The 19,610-nt window shown below is 32.7% G+C and overlaps 1 protein-coding gene across 16 annotated transcripts in view; it reads left to right on the forward strand.

Annotated features, from left to right (window-relative positions):
* NRXN1 (neurexin 1) overlaps positions 1-19,610 on the forward strand; it is a 1,047,547-nt gene that overhangs the window by 479,870 nt on the left and 548,067 nt on the right. For 9 of the 16 annotated variants that reach the window (XM_023532814.1, XM_023532816.1, XM_023532823.1 and 6 more), the window contains 2 exons: positions 5,926-6,129; positions 8,588-8,614. In XM_023532814.1, the coding sequence (XP_023388582.1) occupies positions 5,926-6,129; positions 8,588-8,614 (231 nt within the window). The remainder of the gene's footprint in view (positions 1-5,925; positions 6,130-8,587; positions 8,615-19,610) is intronic. The other 7 variants (XM_023532819.1, XM_023532824.1, XM_023532826.1 and 4 more) reach the window with 1 other exon arrangement.

Below are 19,610 nucleotides of genomic sequence, written 5' to 3' on the forward strand. Positions count from 1 at the left end.
AGTACTAATATCTATGCCAAAAAATAGCATTTGGAACAAGCTAAGCTATAAGTTTGCAACCTCACTGACATTGCATGAGACTTAGGTTAGCCTGCTCATTTCGCTCAACTCAACTTAGTCACTGAAATTTGAAAAGTAAGCTGACTTTAAATCATCCGGTTTACACCAACCTTTTCAGAAGCGCACCCTAATTTCAAAAACACTTACCTTTGCCTCAGACCCAGCTGACCACAGAAGATTTATTTAACTATTTGATATTAAGTCTTCATGTGTCTATTGAAGCTCTGAGCAGGTTTCTCTATTCCCTTCTTTAGTAAGAGACCAAGCTACATTTTTTTTTTCTTTTCCTCTCCCATTAAGAGAAGAATAAAGGTTAAAGGAAGAATGAAGGGTGATAACTGCCATAGTTCTTTTGCAGACCAGACTAAAGGAAGAAATAGCAGAACAAATAGGTCTAAGCATATCCTTACAACTACCCTAAGAGGTTCAGATAAATGTGTTAGTCTCTACACCCATTGCCACTCATTTTCAACAATGGAACAACAAAAAAGTCAATATAATAAAATATTGATGACTTTGTCCATTGTCCTTTCAGGCACTAAATCACATTGCTCTATTAGACACTTAGCTTGAAAGTAACTGGCATCTATTTTTTAAGCCATGCATATTTAGCCTTGCTTTTTGCCCTTCATTTCTGAAATAATTTAATTCATTTAATCTAACATTTTCCAGAGAAAAAGATGATTTTAAAGAATCCGAAGTTGAAATGTAACTTTGGTTCTTGATCTTAATAAGGTGTTTCATCAGCTTATGAGCTCTGTTATCAACATCAATATAAAATTTAAGAATAACTTAACAATCTAATAACAATCTTAAGTTACCTACCAAACTATTGTCACTGTTCAGTATTATACAATTAGATAGGTCAATAGATGGGTAAGTATTTTAATCACGTGGATTCTTTCATTCTCCTAGTATCTAATTGCAGTTCATGTGACTTGTCATTAGAAGTTAGCCATTTCTCTGCAGTTTTCATTTGTAAGGTATATAGTCTCTGTAAATTTAATTTTCTAATTTTCCCTTATAATCTCAGTTTGTTTGTACAGTTTCATTTTTAGAAATTGCCAAAAGCAGTCAGCAACAACAAAGCGGCAAAGCTTACAAGGTGTATTGCAGTTAGGTATAATATGAGATCAGCAGACCTGTATGATTTCAGAATTTGTTTTCATTTTAATCACTCCAAAAGCTGTGAGATATTCTGATGCCTCCTGCTTAAGCGAAGCTAGAAACGGATATAACCGAACTGTCACACGAATTACAAAAGCCTGCAGTTAAATATGCATGGTATACCACCCTGTGGCAATATTCCGCTACTACATATGGCAGTAATAAAAATAGAATTTGTAGAGCTTCATGAGCCAGAATGAAGGAAAGGGAATATTTATATATTGCAATAATTAGAAGGAAGGGTGGCAAGCATATGCAGATTTGAAAATGAGAATTTAATAGCAAACTTCATCACTGGGATTCAGTATACATTTTTCTCTGACAGGCAGCTGGAAATTTCTACTGATTTCTTTGTCTCCAGGTTGGTTGTGTTTTGTGTGTTTTTTGTTTCTGAAGTACCCAGCGTATTGTGAGAAGTCTTTGCTTTTCAGAGTTAATTTTCTTGCTCATATTATGGCATCTCCCAAGAACAAGATGACGTGGGATGCTTGTCATGCTCAATACCACAAAATTGGGCTTCTGTCCAGTTCCCAGCTATGCCCTAGTTCAGTCAATGCAAAATCATGCCCAACCCTCGGTGTTTCCAATTCAAAAGAAAGGGGTTTGTGCATCCACTCTAGATACACTCTGATCACGTAAAGTTGTTGATCACATAAAGTTGTTGATCACATAAGAGTTGACCGACAATTCTTGAAATTAAAAACAAAACACACTTATGAAGTTTCTATTTTACTAGTATTGAGCAATAATTGATCATTTATAAAGATAATTATTTGAAGCAATTAAAAAGCATGTTCAAGTCCATGGACAATGCAGCATGGGAAATGATGTCATAATCACATTATTAGGAAATCTTCATTCTGCGTTAAATGAAGGAGTTTATAAAAGAACAGAGCATTTGCTGACTTAGGAAAATAGTATTTTATTTTATGTGTATTGACCCCTTAAGAAAGAGTAATATATAAATAGCGTTTACCTGAACATAAATTAAATGTAACACTTTCCCTCCTGCCTTATTTTTAATAAAACTTGGAATTTGTGGAGACTTGCTCATATAGAAATTATTCTTGATTATTCGCATATAGTATAATCAGAGGTCTACTTTTTATTTGTTTGTTAAAACTCTAACAGATGGAGGGACAGATGTCGAAGCAATATAATTTGGCTCCCTGTCTGATTTTCATCGTTGATCACAATATGTGACTGCCTTTTGGCAAAACTGAGCACAGGTGTACACTTTAGACTGCAAGGAGGAATAACACAGAAAAGCAAATTTATCAAACTTAACGACAAGGGGGAAGGAGATATAGGAGACAAAGTCAAAACCTTTTCTTCCCCCACTGGATAGTATTGTATTGGAAATAGCCTTTTAAAGGACACTTTTGTGTTCTAAGTAATAAAATAATTTTACGGATGTTAAAGGATGCTGCCAAATAGCATAACCTTCAAATGTCAGAATGTTGTTTACCATTTATTTGGCAACTTGAGACTACAATCTTGTCCATTTTCCATTTCTTGTCTAATTAAACATTAACTCTAATTATGAGGAATCATTTAAGCATTCATTTGTCGTTTATCAACAAGTTATTTTCACATTGAGAATTGTTCGAAATGGCACTTAGGGGCACTCATGTTTTATTATTTTTGTTATTGTTATTTTATCCTGCAGCTTTTTGAAGGATGTTAAAGACCAATGATCCTGATTATTTATCTACTTTGAATTGTATTCCATACTATGTATATGATCCTCTGTATTTCTAAAATAATTTTCCTGCTACTTAGTTTTTAATCAAATTAAGCTAAATTTCATAAAAGAATATGAGATCATTTAAAATATATGATTATTGAATAATAGAAACCAGATTTACAGACTAAATAGGAGAAAACTAAAATGTTTAGTCCTTTTATCTGTATGATACCACAGTAACTGAACAACTGATAATAGTCTTTAAACTTTTATTCAGATATTTTATAGATATGGAAAATGATTAGCTGTAGTTATACTAGAAACACTTTTTTTTTTAAAGTTCACTGCAACTTTACAGTTATGTTTTAATTATTTTTGAATAACTGCTTCTAGATTTTCTGCATTAAGTTGTCTTTTGTGATATGGCTTCCATTTGGGAAACTTCTCATATAATTATAAAAAATATGTGATGTGATATAGAACCACTATAGTTTGAGAGGATTACATTTTTTTTTTCCTGTGCCTAGATAAGTGCCTAGTTGTGGGACCCTCATTTTAGTAAACAGACCCCTTTCCTAATCTGTCTTTTGCAGCACAATTGTTTAAGTCCTTCAAAGTAGACTTTAGTAAATATTTTGTTCGCATCCATTACCAAAATTAGATTCTACTTACAATAGTCAGAATGAATACTCAGTTTCTTTAGCGAGTGTATATATAAGCTTGATATCCAAATCGAAGTAGGTTCTTCATATATATATATCTTCAGTATTAAGTGCAATCCTGAATTCAATAAATATTTTTTGAGACTCTACTGTGTGCCTGGCACTTTTTGGTCACTCAGCTACTGATAGAACAATGAATAGGAGAGTCTACTCTCTGCCCTCCTGACACTTAGATTCTAAAGGGCAAAGATAGATAATGCTATACAAACAAATGATAATTTAAAGTAATTAAATGATAAATAGATATAAAATTACTGGGAAGAGGATTAAAGGGGTGCTTGCAGCAGGCCCCTCTGAAATAACATTTGACTAGAGATTTGAATGCTGAAGGAACCAGCCATATAAAGATCTGGGGGCGAAACCTTTAAGACAGAGTGCAAATACTTGAATGAGAGATAAAATTGGTGTGGCTGGTGTTTATTAAACAAGCAAGAAGATGCTAGAAGCTGAAGCTAGAGAGATAGGCTGGGGCCAGATCACACAAAACCTTATAGGTTGAAAAAAGGAGTACAGATTTTATTCTAACTGCAGTGGGAATGTATTGGTGGGGGCTGGGAATCGGGGGCTTGTTTAAGCAATGAAGTGATATGATCTGATTTACTTCTTTAGAAGTTTAGCTTAGCTACTGTGTATAGGGAAAAAATAGAAATAGGGAGACTGTTGGAGCTATTACAGTGGTCTGGGTAAGAGACTGGAGGAGATTCTGAAGCATTTTAGAGATAAGGGTAAGAAGCAATAGATTAAGGAAATAGACTGGAATTAGTACTTTCGAGACTTGCAGACTTGCAGATAAATTGGACATGGCAGAGAAGATGAGAGAGAAATCAGAAAGTTGCAGGTCTGAGCAATGAGATTATATCATTTACCGAAATGGAAAACACTGGACAAGGAACATGATGAGTTTGTTCATTTTTGGTGGGGAGTAAATTAAGAGTTTAGTAAGGTGCCTATCGTATTCAATTTAGAGATGTCAAATAGACAATAGATGAAGGATGGATGATGGACCTCAAGAGAGAAGAAAGGCTGTTAATAAATATTAGGGGGAGTGGGCATGTGAATTGAGAGAGAGCCCTTAAGTCGAGAAGTAGGTAAAAAAGAAAAAAGTGCTAAAGGAGAGACCTTGGAACCCTCAGTGGTTATCGGTTCTGGATGTGCATTCAGTCTCATGATGACAACTAATGATTAATGTATATTAGAAGGGAAACTTGACTTCCCTGACTTTTTGAAAAATAAACTTGCAAAATCACAACTCAAGAAATATAATCTTAATAATAAACACAGTTGCATCAGTAAAGTTAATTGCTTTGTCATGTACATAGGCAAGATAATGAGAACTTCCTAGTTTATTTTAAATCCAGGTAGGTTTTTTTTTCTTTTTTTCTTTTTTTTTTTTTTCATTAAATGGTATTCTGAGTTATTAGAATCAGTGAAAAAGCAAAATGTCTCATATTTGCCTTTCAGTGCTGCAGTACCATATGGTGTTTAACATTAAGGGGTGCTGACAGTTTCTTAAAGCAGTCAATTTGTGGTCAACAGTTTTTGCTATTTACTTTTTTTTATGTGTTTAACACAGTATTATGCAACTTCTCTATTAAAGCAATCTACTTTAGTTTGGTAGCACACATTCACACAAGCTCTTCAGTCCCACCCCTATCTTTTCTCAATATTACCAAAATGCATAGTGGTTGACATTTTGGGGATAGCTTAATATTTTTAGGATACCAAGGCTGTGCTTACAGACAGTTTTAAGTTCTAGTTAGCTTCTCTTATAGAATTATCGACTTTTAGGACAAGCAAAGGCCCTAAAGATACTCTTCTAGCAACTGAGATCCTATCATTTTTCAGATGAAGGATTTGGAGCCAAGGCTAATTTTACAGAGCTGATCAGTAGCCTAGCCATATGTAAACATTCATTAAATAGTTGCTAGTGCTTCAAACCAGGCTCGCCCTGTGGATACATAAATTAATCGATCTCGGCTCTTGAGAAGAGACACATGCCTAAACATTGATGATCCAGCATCATTAATGCTATAGGTAGAAAATGCTACGGGAACCAAAAGGGAAGTACAGCCATATCTTCTTCTGGATTTTAGTAGATACTTCACAAAGGAAGTTCTTCCTATGGTGACTTCTCTTCCCAGCTTAAAAAATTGCTCATTTCTGAAGAAGATGAGCTGAGTTGGTAGTCTTGTGTGCTATCTGGAAGATGTAATGGGTCATACTTTTCCTTTTCAAAGTATAAATTTACTAAACTAACCAAGAACTTTTATATTCATTCCCCATCTATAGAGGCAACAGTTCTGAGCTATGATGGGAGTATGTTTATGAAAATCCAGCTCCCCGTGGTAATGCACACAGAGGCTGAAGATGTGTCCTTACGGTTTCGATCCCAGCGTGCATATGGCATTCTCATGGCAACCACCTCTAGAGACTCAGCTGACACTCTCCGCCTGGAGCTGGATGCGGGGCGTGTGAAACTGACGGTCAATCTAGGTAACAACTCACCTTCCCCCATTGAACTAACACTTTTCATGTTTTGTTCAGTTTGCCTGCAAACATTTATCAAGTAGCCTGTTTGCCATGGAAAATTAAAAGACTTAATGGTCTCATTTTCATCTTTAAAATTAATTTAGGTTTTGGGGCATCTTTTTATTGTTTTCTTTTTGTTTAACATAATTTAATGTTTTGTGATTTCTACCACTGAAGGTTCTTAAAAGGGAAGCCATACATATCGATGAGGTTAATCAAAAATATAAATTATTTGGCTTGAATATGCCTCAAACTGAATTTCCTATTGTTACATTTACTGACATTCCAATTGGTTCTAGATGATATCCTTTCAGATATATTTACTTAGATAACATGTACACCAAATATCAAATTTCTGCTTTGTGATGTGATCAACAGTGGCTTTTTCTCTACTCCTTGGGCTTCTTCTTTGCCTTGGTGGTACCCCATCTTTTCTGTTTGGAAATTCTGTGTGGTGATATTTTGCTATCAAACAGCAATCCACAACCCTTCAATGCCCAAAGTCTGCGGCCCTCAGCAAACAGCCATGAGAACACTAAAAACACAGGCTCTTCTACAGAAAAATAATGCTTTCCTGTTTAACTATAGAATTAAGAAAGAGTCACTACAGTAAAACCTCAACAACCTAGATGAAATATGGGGGAAGGCCAGGCTGAATTAAGAAAAAGTCTGAATTGTAGAGATAAAAAAGAAAATAAAAAAAATTAAAGTTTTGTTTTTAATTGCTTTTAAGATCACAAATAAATAGCTGGAAAAGTCCTGTTAAGGAAAAGTCTTACTACTGCTGACTTTAATGGGTAGATAAGAATTATCCATAATTAGTCCATTGTTTTATGCAAGTTATACCATCAATATATAGTAAAGTATTTGCAATCAGTTTTCTTCCTGAACTTGGCCTTTCACAACTTGTTTGTTTAATTTTTCTCAGGTGATCTCCGCTCATACAGAATGAAGAATTATACATATTCTGCCCAAAAAGTTTTAATATTATCATTAACTCAAAGAGGAGTACAAATTAATGAGGTTTTACTGTATTTCCTGGAAGTACTAAACACACACAAAATTTATTTATAAAAAAGAATAGTAAAATATGAACACATTTTCACATTGTGCTGGGCAGAATAATATCTCATAAAATATGAAGTTGTTTTACTGTTAGTTTATTGCATACAATTACATTCAATTAATATTAGTAAAATTAAATTAAATAAGGGGGTTTTTAAAGATTCCTAAAAAAAACAGCAGTCTTAATTTACTGTTCTGTTAGAGTTCCCTCTAGTGACAATGATAGGTTACTGCAAGCCAATCAAAATAACCTCACCTGATTACACTAAAGGGGTGACTAGCCAAAGCGGAACCACTCATGGGAATTTTCCAACAGCAAAGCATTCTGTGGAAAGAGTTGCGTAGGTGCTGGTCCTTGGCTGTTTGCAACCACTTTTCTGATGCGGTTGACGACACATGACAAACTCAGCTATATGGAAACAGAATCTAGGTTTATATTTTTCATGTTCCCCAAAGGCTTTAAGTACTACAACTAGGATAAACAAATATTCATCTATACATAAAATCAACATAAAACATCCCACATAGCCCTTTAAAGATAACCCTTACAATCATAGTCTGTGTTATGCAGATCGGGCATTCCGTTCTTAGAGAATCTGCTTTCATATAAGAAGCAAGTGTAAGAAAAGGAAAATCAAGAGCAGTGTTAACCATGACACTTATTGCATAGAGAACATTGTTAGCTCTTAAGAGAGGTATAGGCTTGTGTTCTCTGAAGAATGACACTACTCCTTAGCCACTAGTTTCTAAAGGAAACATACAGTGTTCTTTCTCCCTCCAGTTAATACAAGGCATGGAATCCAGCCAACATTAGGCTGTTACCTTTTAGCCCAAGCTGGAAAAAAAAAATACATTAGGGTGAGATGAGAATACTTTTAACTTGCCTTCCATTGACCACCACGATTCTAAAGGATTCTGTTGGCCTTTGTGGGATAATAGATTTCATAGGTCCAAGATGTCTGAGCCTAACTGAGCTTGCACTGTACCCCATTGTGACGGAGCACTTTTTTACTTTTGCTGAAAACAGAATATGTTCTTTCACAGATGGGGAGAAAGTTGCAGCCAGTCTAAGTCAAGCATCTTTGACAGTTAACAATTATTTATTTCACTTAGATTTGTCACCATGTAGCTTTGTTTGAATTGGCCATTTTTTTAAAAACCTTCTATTGCCGTTTTCAATAGTGAAACTTTATAATAATGAATCTGGGTTCTAGAAGTATGTAAAGAATAAATGATACGGAGTGGCCATATTTGCATGTGTCTGTCCCCGGAAGGGTGGACTGTGATTTTATTGGATGTCTGCAGCTATTACCTTGAAGGATAAATTTTCATTTTTCATCTATTCTTCCCCATCTAGATTGTATCAGGATTAACTGTAATTCCAGTAAGTGCCTATTCAAAATTTTTAAAATGTTGTTCCTCCATTATGATGAAAGCTAGTCAAGAAAAAAAAGAAAGCAAGAGAAAGGATTTTATAAAATTCATGAATTCACTTTTGAAGTATACCAGTCCATCATCTGGGTTGTAAAAATTCATTTTGAAATCTGTGCAGCTGAAGACTTTACTGCTATAGCTCCTACCTCTAAGTAGGAAAAGAGGTGACAAATATATTTTTAACATAAGGTGCAAACACCTCTACAGACCTTTGGATAAGGCAGGTAACATAGATATTTTGCCAAATCTTGAACTCCAGAAGTTCTCTTTATGACCAAATTTGTGGATCTTATTTCCTTCACTTAGTGTTTTTATCTCTTAACTGAAATGTAGAAAAGGATACAATTCCTTTCGTTTTGAAAGTTACTATTAAACCCTTCTAAATTCAACCAGTTTTACATAGGAAAATATGTTTTTCCATGTTATATATACAGAAAGTCAATTTTCTAAATATTTTTTCTTGTTCATTAAGAGTATTTACATGATGAATTTTTACATCCTAATCATATTTCCACAAAAATAACCAAAACCCTTCAAATCTGTGATATGCATGCCGAATGACGAGTCAGAAAAGATGCATGGACTGAATTTTATTTGGTTGTGAACTAGAGAACCTGAAAAGATATAAAGACTGTGACTTTATTTTGAGTAGTAGCATCCTTTTAAGAGTAAATTTATTTTATTTCTTTACATATGTTTAGGTTTCTCTTTTCCAGGTTTTGCTGACCACATTAAAGAATCTCCTCTAATGATAACAAAGTTGTTAGCTATTTAAATAAAATGGTTCTAACAAACTTTTGATCTCTCATTGTCATAGTAAAAAAATTTTCTATATACTTGGAAAGTGCCAAACAGGAGTTGGTGAAGTCTGCTCTCCAAACCACTGTCAGTGCTTCCAAGTGACAATAAGTCATCCTCTAGAGGAACAAAATGGTGGTCTTAAACTTCTTCAAAACAAGCTTTATCTAATGAAATACATACTGTTTGAAACATTGTGCTTCTTATAACTCAGATTTTTCTTCAAATATTTTAATATTCATTTAAAAGTAGCAAAAAAGTGAGTCTTTCCAATCATTGCAATAAAAAGATAACCAAATCATGATTTAAGAAAAATTAAATTAATGAACTATCATAGAAAGCATTAAAAATCATCTCAAACAGAATAGCTCCTGAAATAATCTCTCAAAGCTCTCACGCAAGTAGAATTTTCAAGTATATATCATCTCCTCTCAATCTCCATCTCTTCTCTTCCACACTTCCTGAAAAGGAGCACAGACTTAGCAGGTCTAGTACCATGGTCCAGTTTCAGCTCTGGGGCATAGATGCAGGCAAAGTGGCAACTTACAGAATAGTTTCCCAAAGCCAGATATGTGCTATAGATGTTCTTGATTTTTCCTGAATCTTAGAAAATCTGTGTGAAGAATATATTCCTTTCTAGACTTCTCCTTTATTCTTTTTATTGTATTTATATTTAACATGCTATAAAGCATTGATTTTTAAACTTACAAATGTAACTACCTAAACTCCAGTATCTGATGGAAATTAACTGAATCAAATGTGCTTCTTTGTTCTCTAGCTATATCAATGAATTTTTTAAATAGATGTTTGTAGTCTAATTACACTTATTAGATATTTTTCTTCATTTGGCTTATGTGTCTGATATTAAGCATACTCTTTTTTTTTCTGGATATTCTGCAGAATAATATCTCTGAGGATAAAGATTTCTGCTGGTTAGTGGAGTTTCTCCTTTTTAAGAGTATGTGTTACATTTAAATTACTTAACTTAAATGAATGATTATAAGGTTTCGGTGCCTCCTCGGACAGGACTGCAAATGCCTTAACTTGTCAACAGTCACTGGAAAGAGCATTCAATGATCTGGTAACATTTTCATTTCCTGTGCCTTTGTTTTATGTGGGGAATAGAGGACAGATATATGAAGAACCCCAAGTTCCATCAAGAACTCATGTTATTATCAACTTTGAGGAGATGGAGGAATTTACATAGCAAATAATGCAAATCGAACTCACAATGAATAAATAAGCAGAGATTTCCACCTGGAGTGCATTTCCTACCCAGTAAAAAATAAAAATATCTATATCACAATATAGCTTGTAGTTTAATGAAAGACTGATTTATTACATTTATCCCCCAGTGAGTCATATGTTTGTATGAAACCAAGGTGAATATATATTGTCACAGACATATACCACCACTGTGTCTAAAAATTATATCATACCTAAGATATCAATGACATTGTGAAATTAATATGAAATATCTCAATGGATGTATTTTAAGAAAGTTTCCACTAGAATTATATCAACTCTAATATAAGTGATTGTCTTACATTGAGAATTAATATTAAACTTAAATGATTAAATTTGAATGGAAACCTTCCCAAATTTCTCTACATTTAGTAAGAATTGCTCTGCTGTTTCCTATAGTCACTCTATCCTTTCTCATCTCCATTCTACCTCCTCCCTAACCCCCCAGTTTACAGCACATGTTACTTGGTACGGAAAATAAACTATGTGTAGTATAAGACTATCCGATCTCGGCTCTGGAAGACTAGGTAGTTGGTGAAAGCTGCAAATTTTCAGACTCGTGGGACTGTAAGAGATAGCAGATTTGTTTCTTTTTCAGCCATTCCCGTGTCAGTAGTTTAGATGCAACAATAGAATCTTCCATGGACAAGCCAGGGTATAGCCTTTTGTTAAGGTTCTTTTGAGAAAGGGCAGATTTGAATTCCCAGGGCCATCTCTGTCAGATTCTTTGTTTCCATGATTTCCCTCCTAATAGGAAAAGCTGTTGAGAATCTTTAAATGGAGAAGGAGGGCTTGTTTTCATTTAAAAAATCAAAAGATTTTCCTGTGTGGAGAGGGTACTTTTTAAAAAAGAACCATCTCTATAAATAGTGGTCATGTCAGTGTCAAATATATATATGCTTTGATTTTTCAGATTACGAATAGAATGTCTCTGCACACAATCCCAGACCAATCTCAGTTCTTTGATGTCCATTAGCTTATATTATTGCTAAAATATATTTGTTATCTGCACTTAGAATTACATTAAGGTCAGTGTTTGCAGAATCGTGGACTGGAAGGTGAGCAGAAAGGTGTATTATCTTCAGTTCTCCAGTCTCTGTCTAGGATAGGAATAAAGGGACAGTCAGATAATCTTGCCTCCTTAATCAATTCCAATATTGAAAACAGCAATCTACCATCATAAAGTAATTTTATATAGAAGTTGCTAAAAGAATCACCATTTTTTAATGCAAATAATTTCTTCTCTGGATAGTGAGGGGGTTCTTCAATAAAGGTAAATGGGACAGAACTGTAAAGTCACATTCTTTTAACATGAAGATGAATAATTATTTGCATTAATGGGTTAAAAAGACAACTTGTAGAGTATTTCACATAAAATAATTATTGTAGAAATATATGCTAATATAAACTATTCATTCACAAATTATTACCAAGAGAATTCAAGTTAGACTGAATATTGCATTGTGACTAATACATGAATTAATTGCATAAAAGGTAAGTGTTGGACAGTCTCTTGCCTACTCCATAATATTAATTGCCTTAATAAGTCTTTTAAAAACTGTAAATAATGCAAAACAAATTTTTCATCTCTGTGATATTTCCTCAAATGCATTATTAATAAGGTCTGTATAGGCCATTGGTCTTATTCTGCATTTTTCTGTCTGCCAAAGTACATAGCCTGATGTACTCTGAGAGAGTGATCCAGACTGTCTCAATTTCAAATTTGGTTCCCAATAACTCCCAACGATACATCCAAACTCATTAGTCTATGTGTTTCTCTATAATTTTTTTCTGAAAATTTTGCCTTTGTACTGATATATTGCATGCTTCTATAGTCCCAATTATTTTCTTTCTCTCTTTTTCTAGTAACTTCAAAAAATTACTAGTGCTATAACCTTTGGAGGTTTCAATACGTTGAAAATTTGAAAACTAAACTTGTTCCTATCAACCATAAGTGAGTCCTAATTCTCATATAAATAACTACTTTAAATATGTAGTGAATGCAAGGGAAGCTTTTGTTTTCTTTCTTTTTCTTTTTTCTGCCTTTTTTCTGCCTTTTTTCCTTTCTTTTCTTTCATTTTCTTTCTTCTTCCTTTTTTTTTTTTTTTTTTGGTCTTTTAAATTAATAACAATTTACAAAATGTCCTTATCACAGGAAGGCTTAGGGAGACCTCTGCATCCATATAAAAATGGATTTTAATAAACTCATGATTTTTGATGCTTCCTTGCTTTTTTGCATTATTTTGGTTTCTTTATACCTTACACCTATGTCTCTTTTTCTGCTCTCCTGCTCTTTCTTCCTACCAACATTTACTCTTCCTACTTCTCCATTTCAAATGTCATTTTCTCTCGTCTTCTTATAAGAATGAACTCTCTGGAGTTGAAAATATATTTTAGTTGGCAGACCTTTGAACTATTAGGCTTCTCACAGAAAATGGTTTAATCTAAGATGCAGAGACAAAATTGCAGAAGGCATTAATCCACATTATGAGTGTCAAGGGTTGAAGTTCAAGTACTTTTATTTGTAGTTCAGTATCTAAGTATTAGAGGGAAAAGGAATCTACAGCCAAGTGCTTAACCTCATTTTCAACTTAGATATAATGAAGAAACGCTCTTAGTAGTATGTTATTGAGAAGAGTACTATGATGGATGTCTGGAATGGATAATAAGATCTTTGTATTACCATTTTATTACCAGAATGAAAAGATCAACTAAATATTAGTTATCGCCATTTTTTATGTGGATAAAAATAGAAAGCAATAAAAGAATGCAAAATATCAACCAGTGGCACTTAAATTGGGTTAGATTGCTTTGATCAGATCAGGCTGCCACTTCGTAGGCTACTTAAAATGATAAGAAATTTCTAGGGACCGGCTCTTGTTAGCATGAGGCAAATGTTCAGTTCAGTGCCTGAAGAGCAGAGAACTGCAAAAGGGAATCTTCTGCTTCTACCTTCACACAACAGTCACTTGATTTGTAGAGTTCTGTCAGTCATTGCCTCTGAGTGACTGGTATATTTTATCTGCCTTGGATAGGAGCTGCTTTGTTTCTTTGCTGCTGTCATGTTTTATTGTTGTTGTTGTTATTGTTGTTTATGGCTGAAAGTATATATAAAGAAAAGAAAAGGAAAGAAAAGACAGCTTATAAGTGATTATTTTTAGCAAAAATTTGAGAGATATTGCATATAAAATATAGAAACCATAGTGAAAAACAAAAAAGGTAAGACAGCCAGAGGGAGTTGGCACTTGTTAGTGATCTTTAGAAAAATATCAAAATTGGAATAAAATTTAGGGGAAGCCCATTTGAATCATCCACATTTTAAATTTATGAGAATTATAAAGAATAGTACAGTTTTTCCTTGCACGTTCAAATAACTACATAGATTGGGCAAATTGTAGTGTGAAGGCTTAATATATAAAAGAGTTGGATCTATTTTTGTGAATAATCTGTTGCTTGTATGAAATATAAAATGTTCAAATGTTGTAGAATATTACTCTTTTGTGCAGGTTAATAATTCATCTTGAAATCAGGATCAGTTATTAATTGTTCCCTAAATCATTTCCTTGGTGCTATTGCAAAAGGCTGTGCTCACAGAATGTAAGATTCCAGATTAATATTGATCAAATTCATCAAATTCTCTTCATTGTTAAAAGTTCGAGTTATAACAGTGGCTGAGGTAGATATAGTTAGAAAAACAGAAAAGTTTCAGAAGAAAAATCCTGAACTTACTATTCCCTTGGTTTCTGTGAAAAAGAATGTTTCTTTTATATAACCAAATGTCACCAAATGTAAAAGACCACAGCCTGTTGGTCAAATGTTTTTTTGTTGTTGTTGTTTTATTAGGAAAAAGCTGGTTCCTAAACATCTACCACTTTCTTCATACTTTTGAGTTTCTTATTTATTTGCTCTTTTTGTTTGTTTATCTATTTATTTTGGGGGAGGTAGCATTTTAACACTATCATTGATCCAGAAAATCAAGGATAAATACTCAAATCAGACACTCCTTTCCATTAATAAGTTTTTTTTTTTTTTTGCATTTAGCCTATTGCCTATCTTATTGTGAGATATGTTATTAGAATTTTATTCATTTTAAAGAAAACATTTTTTTTTTTTGTATTTGGAGCATTTGGTCTTTTTTAAGAGCTCATAATGATTCAGCTTCTTAGAGAGTTAATGCCTACTGAGTTGAAAAGACTAAAAAGTGTTCAAGAACTTCTATTTAAAAACACCTCTAATCATTAGGACAGCCTTAATGTTCAATGATGATCTAAAGTGATTCAATGACAAATCACTTGTTTTACTATGTAGACAAATATGGATTAGAAAATTTTCTATAATTTCTTACATTTTTAATTTTACTCAAAAGAAAGCCACTAACAATTCATACCTTATCAATTGCTTACCTGTCAGAGAATGTGAGACCAAATATTGTGATCATGGATTTCAATTTCTCACATAGTCAATAGCCAACAGTTATGCATCTGCTACCTGCTGAAGCAGATACATAATTTAAAAGGTGATGACTTTGTACACTCAACTATAGGTTAGTTGTAATAAATATATTCCAGTTTAGCTTCCATTTATGGGAGCATACATAGTCTTCATTAAGGCAAAATGGTTTAAGATGCAAAATAAGAGAAATATTGAAGATCTTGTAAAACATTAATTGATGATCTTTAAAAGTTTTAGTCTTAGAAAAATGTGTTTTATTATATGATTGTTTGCCTACCTATATTTTACTATCCTATGGTATCGGTAGTATTTTCTGTGAAAATATCTTGGCGACTTGAAGATGTTTGAATAATTTGAAAATGCTGATTGTTTTCTAAAGATGAGAAAAATGAGTAATTATTAAAAATAATTCATAGCACAAGCTTCAGAGAAATACTAGAGTTCACATTTTGTAAGTTAGTTTTCCTACAGATTAGTGGTATCCTATATAAAGACCCATTGAAATATAAAATATATTAATTTACATAGATGTCTATACGCTCAGTTATTTACTTTTAAACTGGAATTTTAGAATCCTTTTTATTATAACAAAAACTCATTAATTCGGACCCTGTAACTTGGAAGTCATGTATAGTCGAACATCTTTGACTGAATTAACTACTATATACAAAGAAAGGATTTGTTAAGCCAATTGGTAACTTTTACCAGATAATAATAGAACATTTCTAATCCACTTAAGAGAATATATATGTTTAAATGCTTGATAATACTTTGTTTAGCATGGCTAAACATTTTTATCTATTCACTAAAAATAATTCCAGAAGACCATTACTGGTCAACACTTTAGAACAATAATATTGTTTCTATAATATTTTATAGTAATTCACATTGTTTTTCTGAGTTAGTTAAATTTTTTTAGGACCTAAGGAATAGACAGATATTTAGGTTGTCTTAGTTAATTAAGGTTTATTATTAAAACACAGTAGGAGTAGATATGAACAGGAAATAATTTTAGTCACAACACAAACAAGTCTTTTGGAAATTAGAATGAAATTCAAGAACTGGAAGGTTGTTCAACACATAATGTGGCTCCAAAGGCCGAGGTATTCTGCCATCCCTTCATCTGCTGTCACTTGAGTTTCCCTTCTCCGTGTTCTATCATAATGGCCACTCATCCTCTGTCTTTTGTTCTGATGTTCCTGCTACTCTTCTCCTCACTTCTGATTTGCTTCTGCTTGGTTATAGCTTCTACTTTTTCATGTCTTCTGCTACTCATGGTGTCTCCTACTTCATGGTTTCTACTCACTGCCTTTTCCTGTGCATGTCTTTTGGCTTTTGCTGCACCTTCATTAACTGTTGACTCTATGTATATTATGTATTCAAACTTCCCTAAACAGAGAATATAGTGGATTCATTACTTACCCTTGTCTTATTGAGCAGAGATTTCAAATCATGTTGCCTCATAAACCTTTGATCAGATTTTAGCTTTGGGGGTGGATGCCTATTGGTGGTCCAATCAGCTATCAACAGAGCAAAGGGCCACACAATATACTTCCCTCAAGGGGATGTTAGAGCAGCATACTTTCCACACAAGCATCTTTTCTCTAGACTGTCTGATTAAATGTTTTTACTAGCCATAAAATATCCATGAGGATTGCAATTTTTTCAACACACCACAGGCTTACATATGGGGCATAGGTCAAGTGGTCAAGGCTCTTTAAATCAAAAGAGAAATGCGAGGAGATGATCAAAGAATTTGGAGATTCAGATCGTCAGTGTGCTCAGAGCTTTTATTCATTTTTTACTTGTTACCAATGGGAGCAAAGGGCAAGGTGAATAAGAGGAACATTATGAAAACAGTTACCTCAAAGGCAAAATAAGAAATTCTAAGAGTATTTAAATTACTATTATATTTACTGTATTTGGATTGTTATTTGTTCTTTGAATGGATTAGTCATATAATTGTGAGATTGCTTCACCCTTCTATCACACTTCCTAGGTGATCAGTCTAAATATAGATTTGAAATATTTTATTGAAATAATTTAAATTCCTCAATTAAGTAAAATTAGTTTAGCCAATAAGCAGTGAAGAAATAATTAGTATTTTCTATTTTTTGTTATTATGAAATTGACAAGAGGCCACAGTAACAAAATTGCTTTTCTACAGTGTTTCTTCAAAATCTTTATAGCACCTGCTGTTGAGATTGTGAATACATTTTAATTTCTTTTTGTTCATCTTTTATATATTTTAAATTTTCTACAATGACTTTTTTCTCTACTCAACAATTTAAAATAAGCAATCAAAATAAAGGTAAATATTCTGTTAAAATATAGTCGAAACTAATTCTCTCACTACTTAGGACAATCTAGGCCTGACCACATTATTTATATTACGGTATGTACATTTTAAATGAATATTTAAATTGGAGACTAAATTTCCCACTAATTTTGACCTACAAAATAGTCAAAATGAGTCTATTTTAAAGCAACTTTTGGTTCCTAATTAGAATAATATTTATTATTTGGAAGCTAGAGGAAGCAAAAGATACAAAAGTAGCTACCGTTTCAGTCTTCAGAAAAAAAATTAATGTCTTCAACAGCTCTTATAACACATAATACTCTTCATATTAAATAATATATAACATTGTGTAATATGTGTTTTTTTAAATATAAGGTCATGGTGTACAAATGTTTTGCAACATTTGCTTTTATTTTAGCAACATATTGTAAACATATGTTCAGCACATCACTATATAACATGTAATATTTAAAAATCTAATCTATTGTTTAGCTCAGATTTTATGCCAAAATGATATAAAGTAGGTCCAGGTCAGTTAGCCAGTTGAATAAAGATAAAATAGAGAGAAAGCATGTATGTACAAAAGTTCTATCATGATTCATCAGTGATTTAGGAGTAGTCAAAGTGTCTGTAAGCAAGATCTTGAGAAATGAACCAGATTAGAATAACCATAGATGAGAAAATACTTCTGGATGTGTTGGTGTAAATTATAATCCTTAACTAAATGGAAGCCGAAGTAACGTAATCTCACCATAGAAAGATGAGCCAGGAACAAGCACAAACACATAACTTATTACTTCTATCCATTGGTTGATCAGCTTCAAGGGACCTCCAAAAACTATCTCGTTCTGTCAGATTAATCCAGTTAATTTGACAGAAGATTTAATTGCTAATAGCCATTGCTACAACTAGGCAAGCATCTTTCTAGAACTCTTCCTGAATAGTAAGGCAAGCTATTCATTTCAGAAGACTTTGATCCAAAGACAACTTCAAACAAAGAAGTGATCCCAGTATTTTTTTCAATTACTAAAATAAATGATCAAAAAGAATTATAGAACTTAGGTTAGTGACTAACAACCTGATAAACTAATGATAATAAAAGAAAACAATTCAGCTAGCACTATCTTTATTCATTTTTCACTTGTTACCAATGGGAGTTATTATAATATTAAAATTCAAAATAAAGAAGAATTTCATTGCTTAGAAAAACATTTTTATTATCATTCTAATTTTTACATGATGGATGAATAAATTACCATGTATTATTTGTCCATAGCCTTCTCTGGGGCAATCACTGAGGAAAGAAAGAAAAAAATCAGAACAAATGAGATACTACAGTTCAATAATTCTAAAGACAAAATATTCCTTATCATATCCCTTAGGGTGTATTTTCTTATAAAAAATAGATTTATAATGCTTTCAGAGAAGGTTTATGCAAGAATATCTCCAAAATACAAAATATTGAAGGACAGATTAATTTTGTAAATGCAGTTTCGCATTAAGTGATATTCAGATGCACTTACGTTAACAAAGATCTGGAAAATAATAAAACACAAGTAAAGCCATGGTTTCTTGAGTTATGCAAAAATATTTTTATGTAAAAATGTACGTTCTTCTTGGCCTTTTCATAAAATGAAATTCTATAACTATGATAATATTCACATGAGTCATGATATCTTTAAATAATCTTTGCATTTGTGACTATAATGCATAGCTTTGTTTGTGGAATATCAAATAGAATATTTGTAAATTCCAAAATTCTGAGTACCTGTGTGCTTTTTCTTTCTTTCTTTTTTTTTTTTCTCATTCAGATTGCTTGGCGTTGTGTAGGTATTGCATAAGACATGTTTAAATAAGTATCACTATATTTCGATATAATTTTTTTTCTTTTCATGTTACACTAATGCGGAATAAATTTTCAGTGATAAAGCATTATAAATGCTTACTAAAAAGTACATTGACTGTTTAGTGCTTCATTATATACCTGCAAGCTATCCTTTTATGTGATAAGCATTTCTTGGAAATGACCTTTTTACTTCAAAATAAAGTCACAGTCCAAATTTTTCCTTTTATTATATTAGGTTTATTTTATTATGCTTCTTCCTGAACTTGCCAGTTGAGCTAGATTAGATTTACATAGAGCTGTTTTAAA

Source organism: Pteropus vampyrus, unplaced genomic scaffold, assembly GCF_000151845.1.
Source record: "Pteropus vampyrus isolate Shadow unplaced genomic scaffold, Pvam_2.0 Scaffold91, whole genome shotgun sequence".
NCBI lineage: Eukaryota > Metazoa > Chordata > Mammalia > Chiroptera > Pteropodidae > Pteropus > Pteropus vampyrus.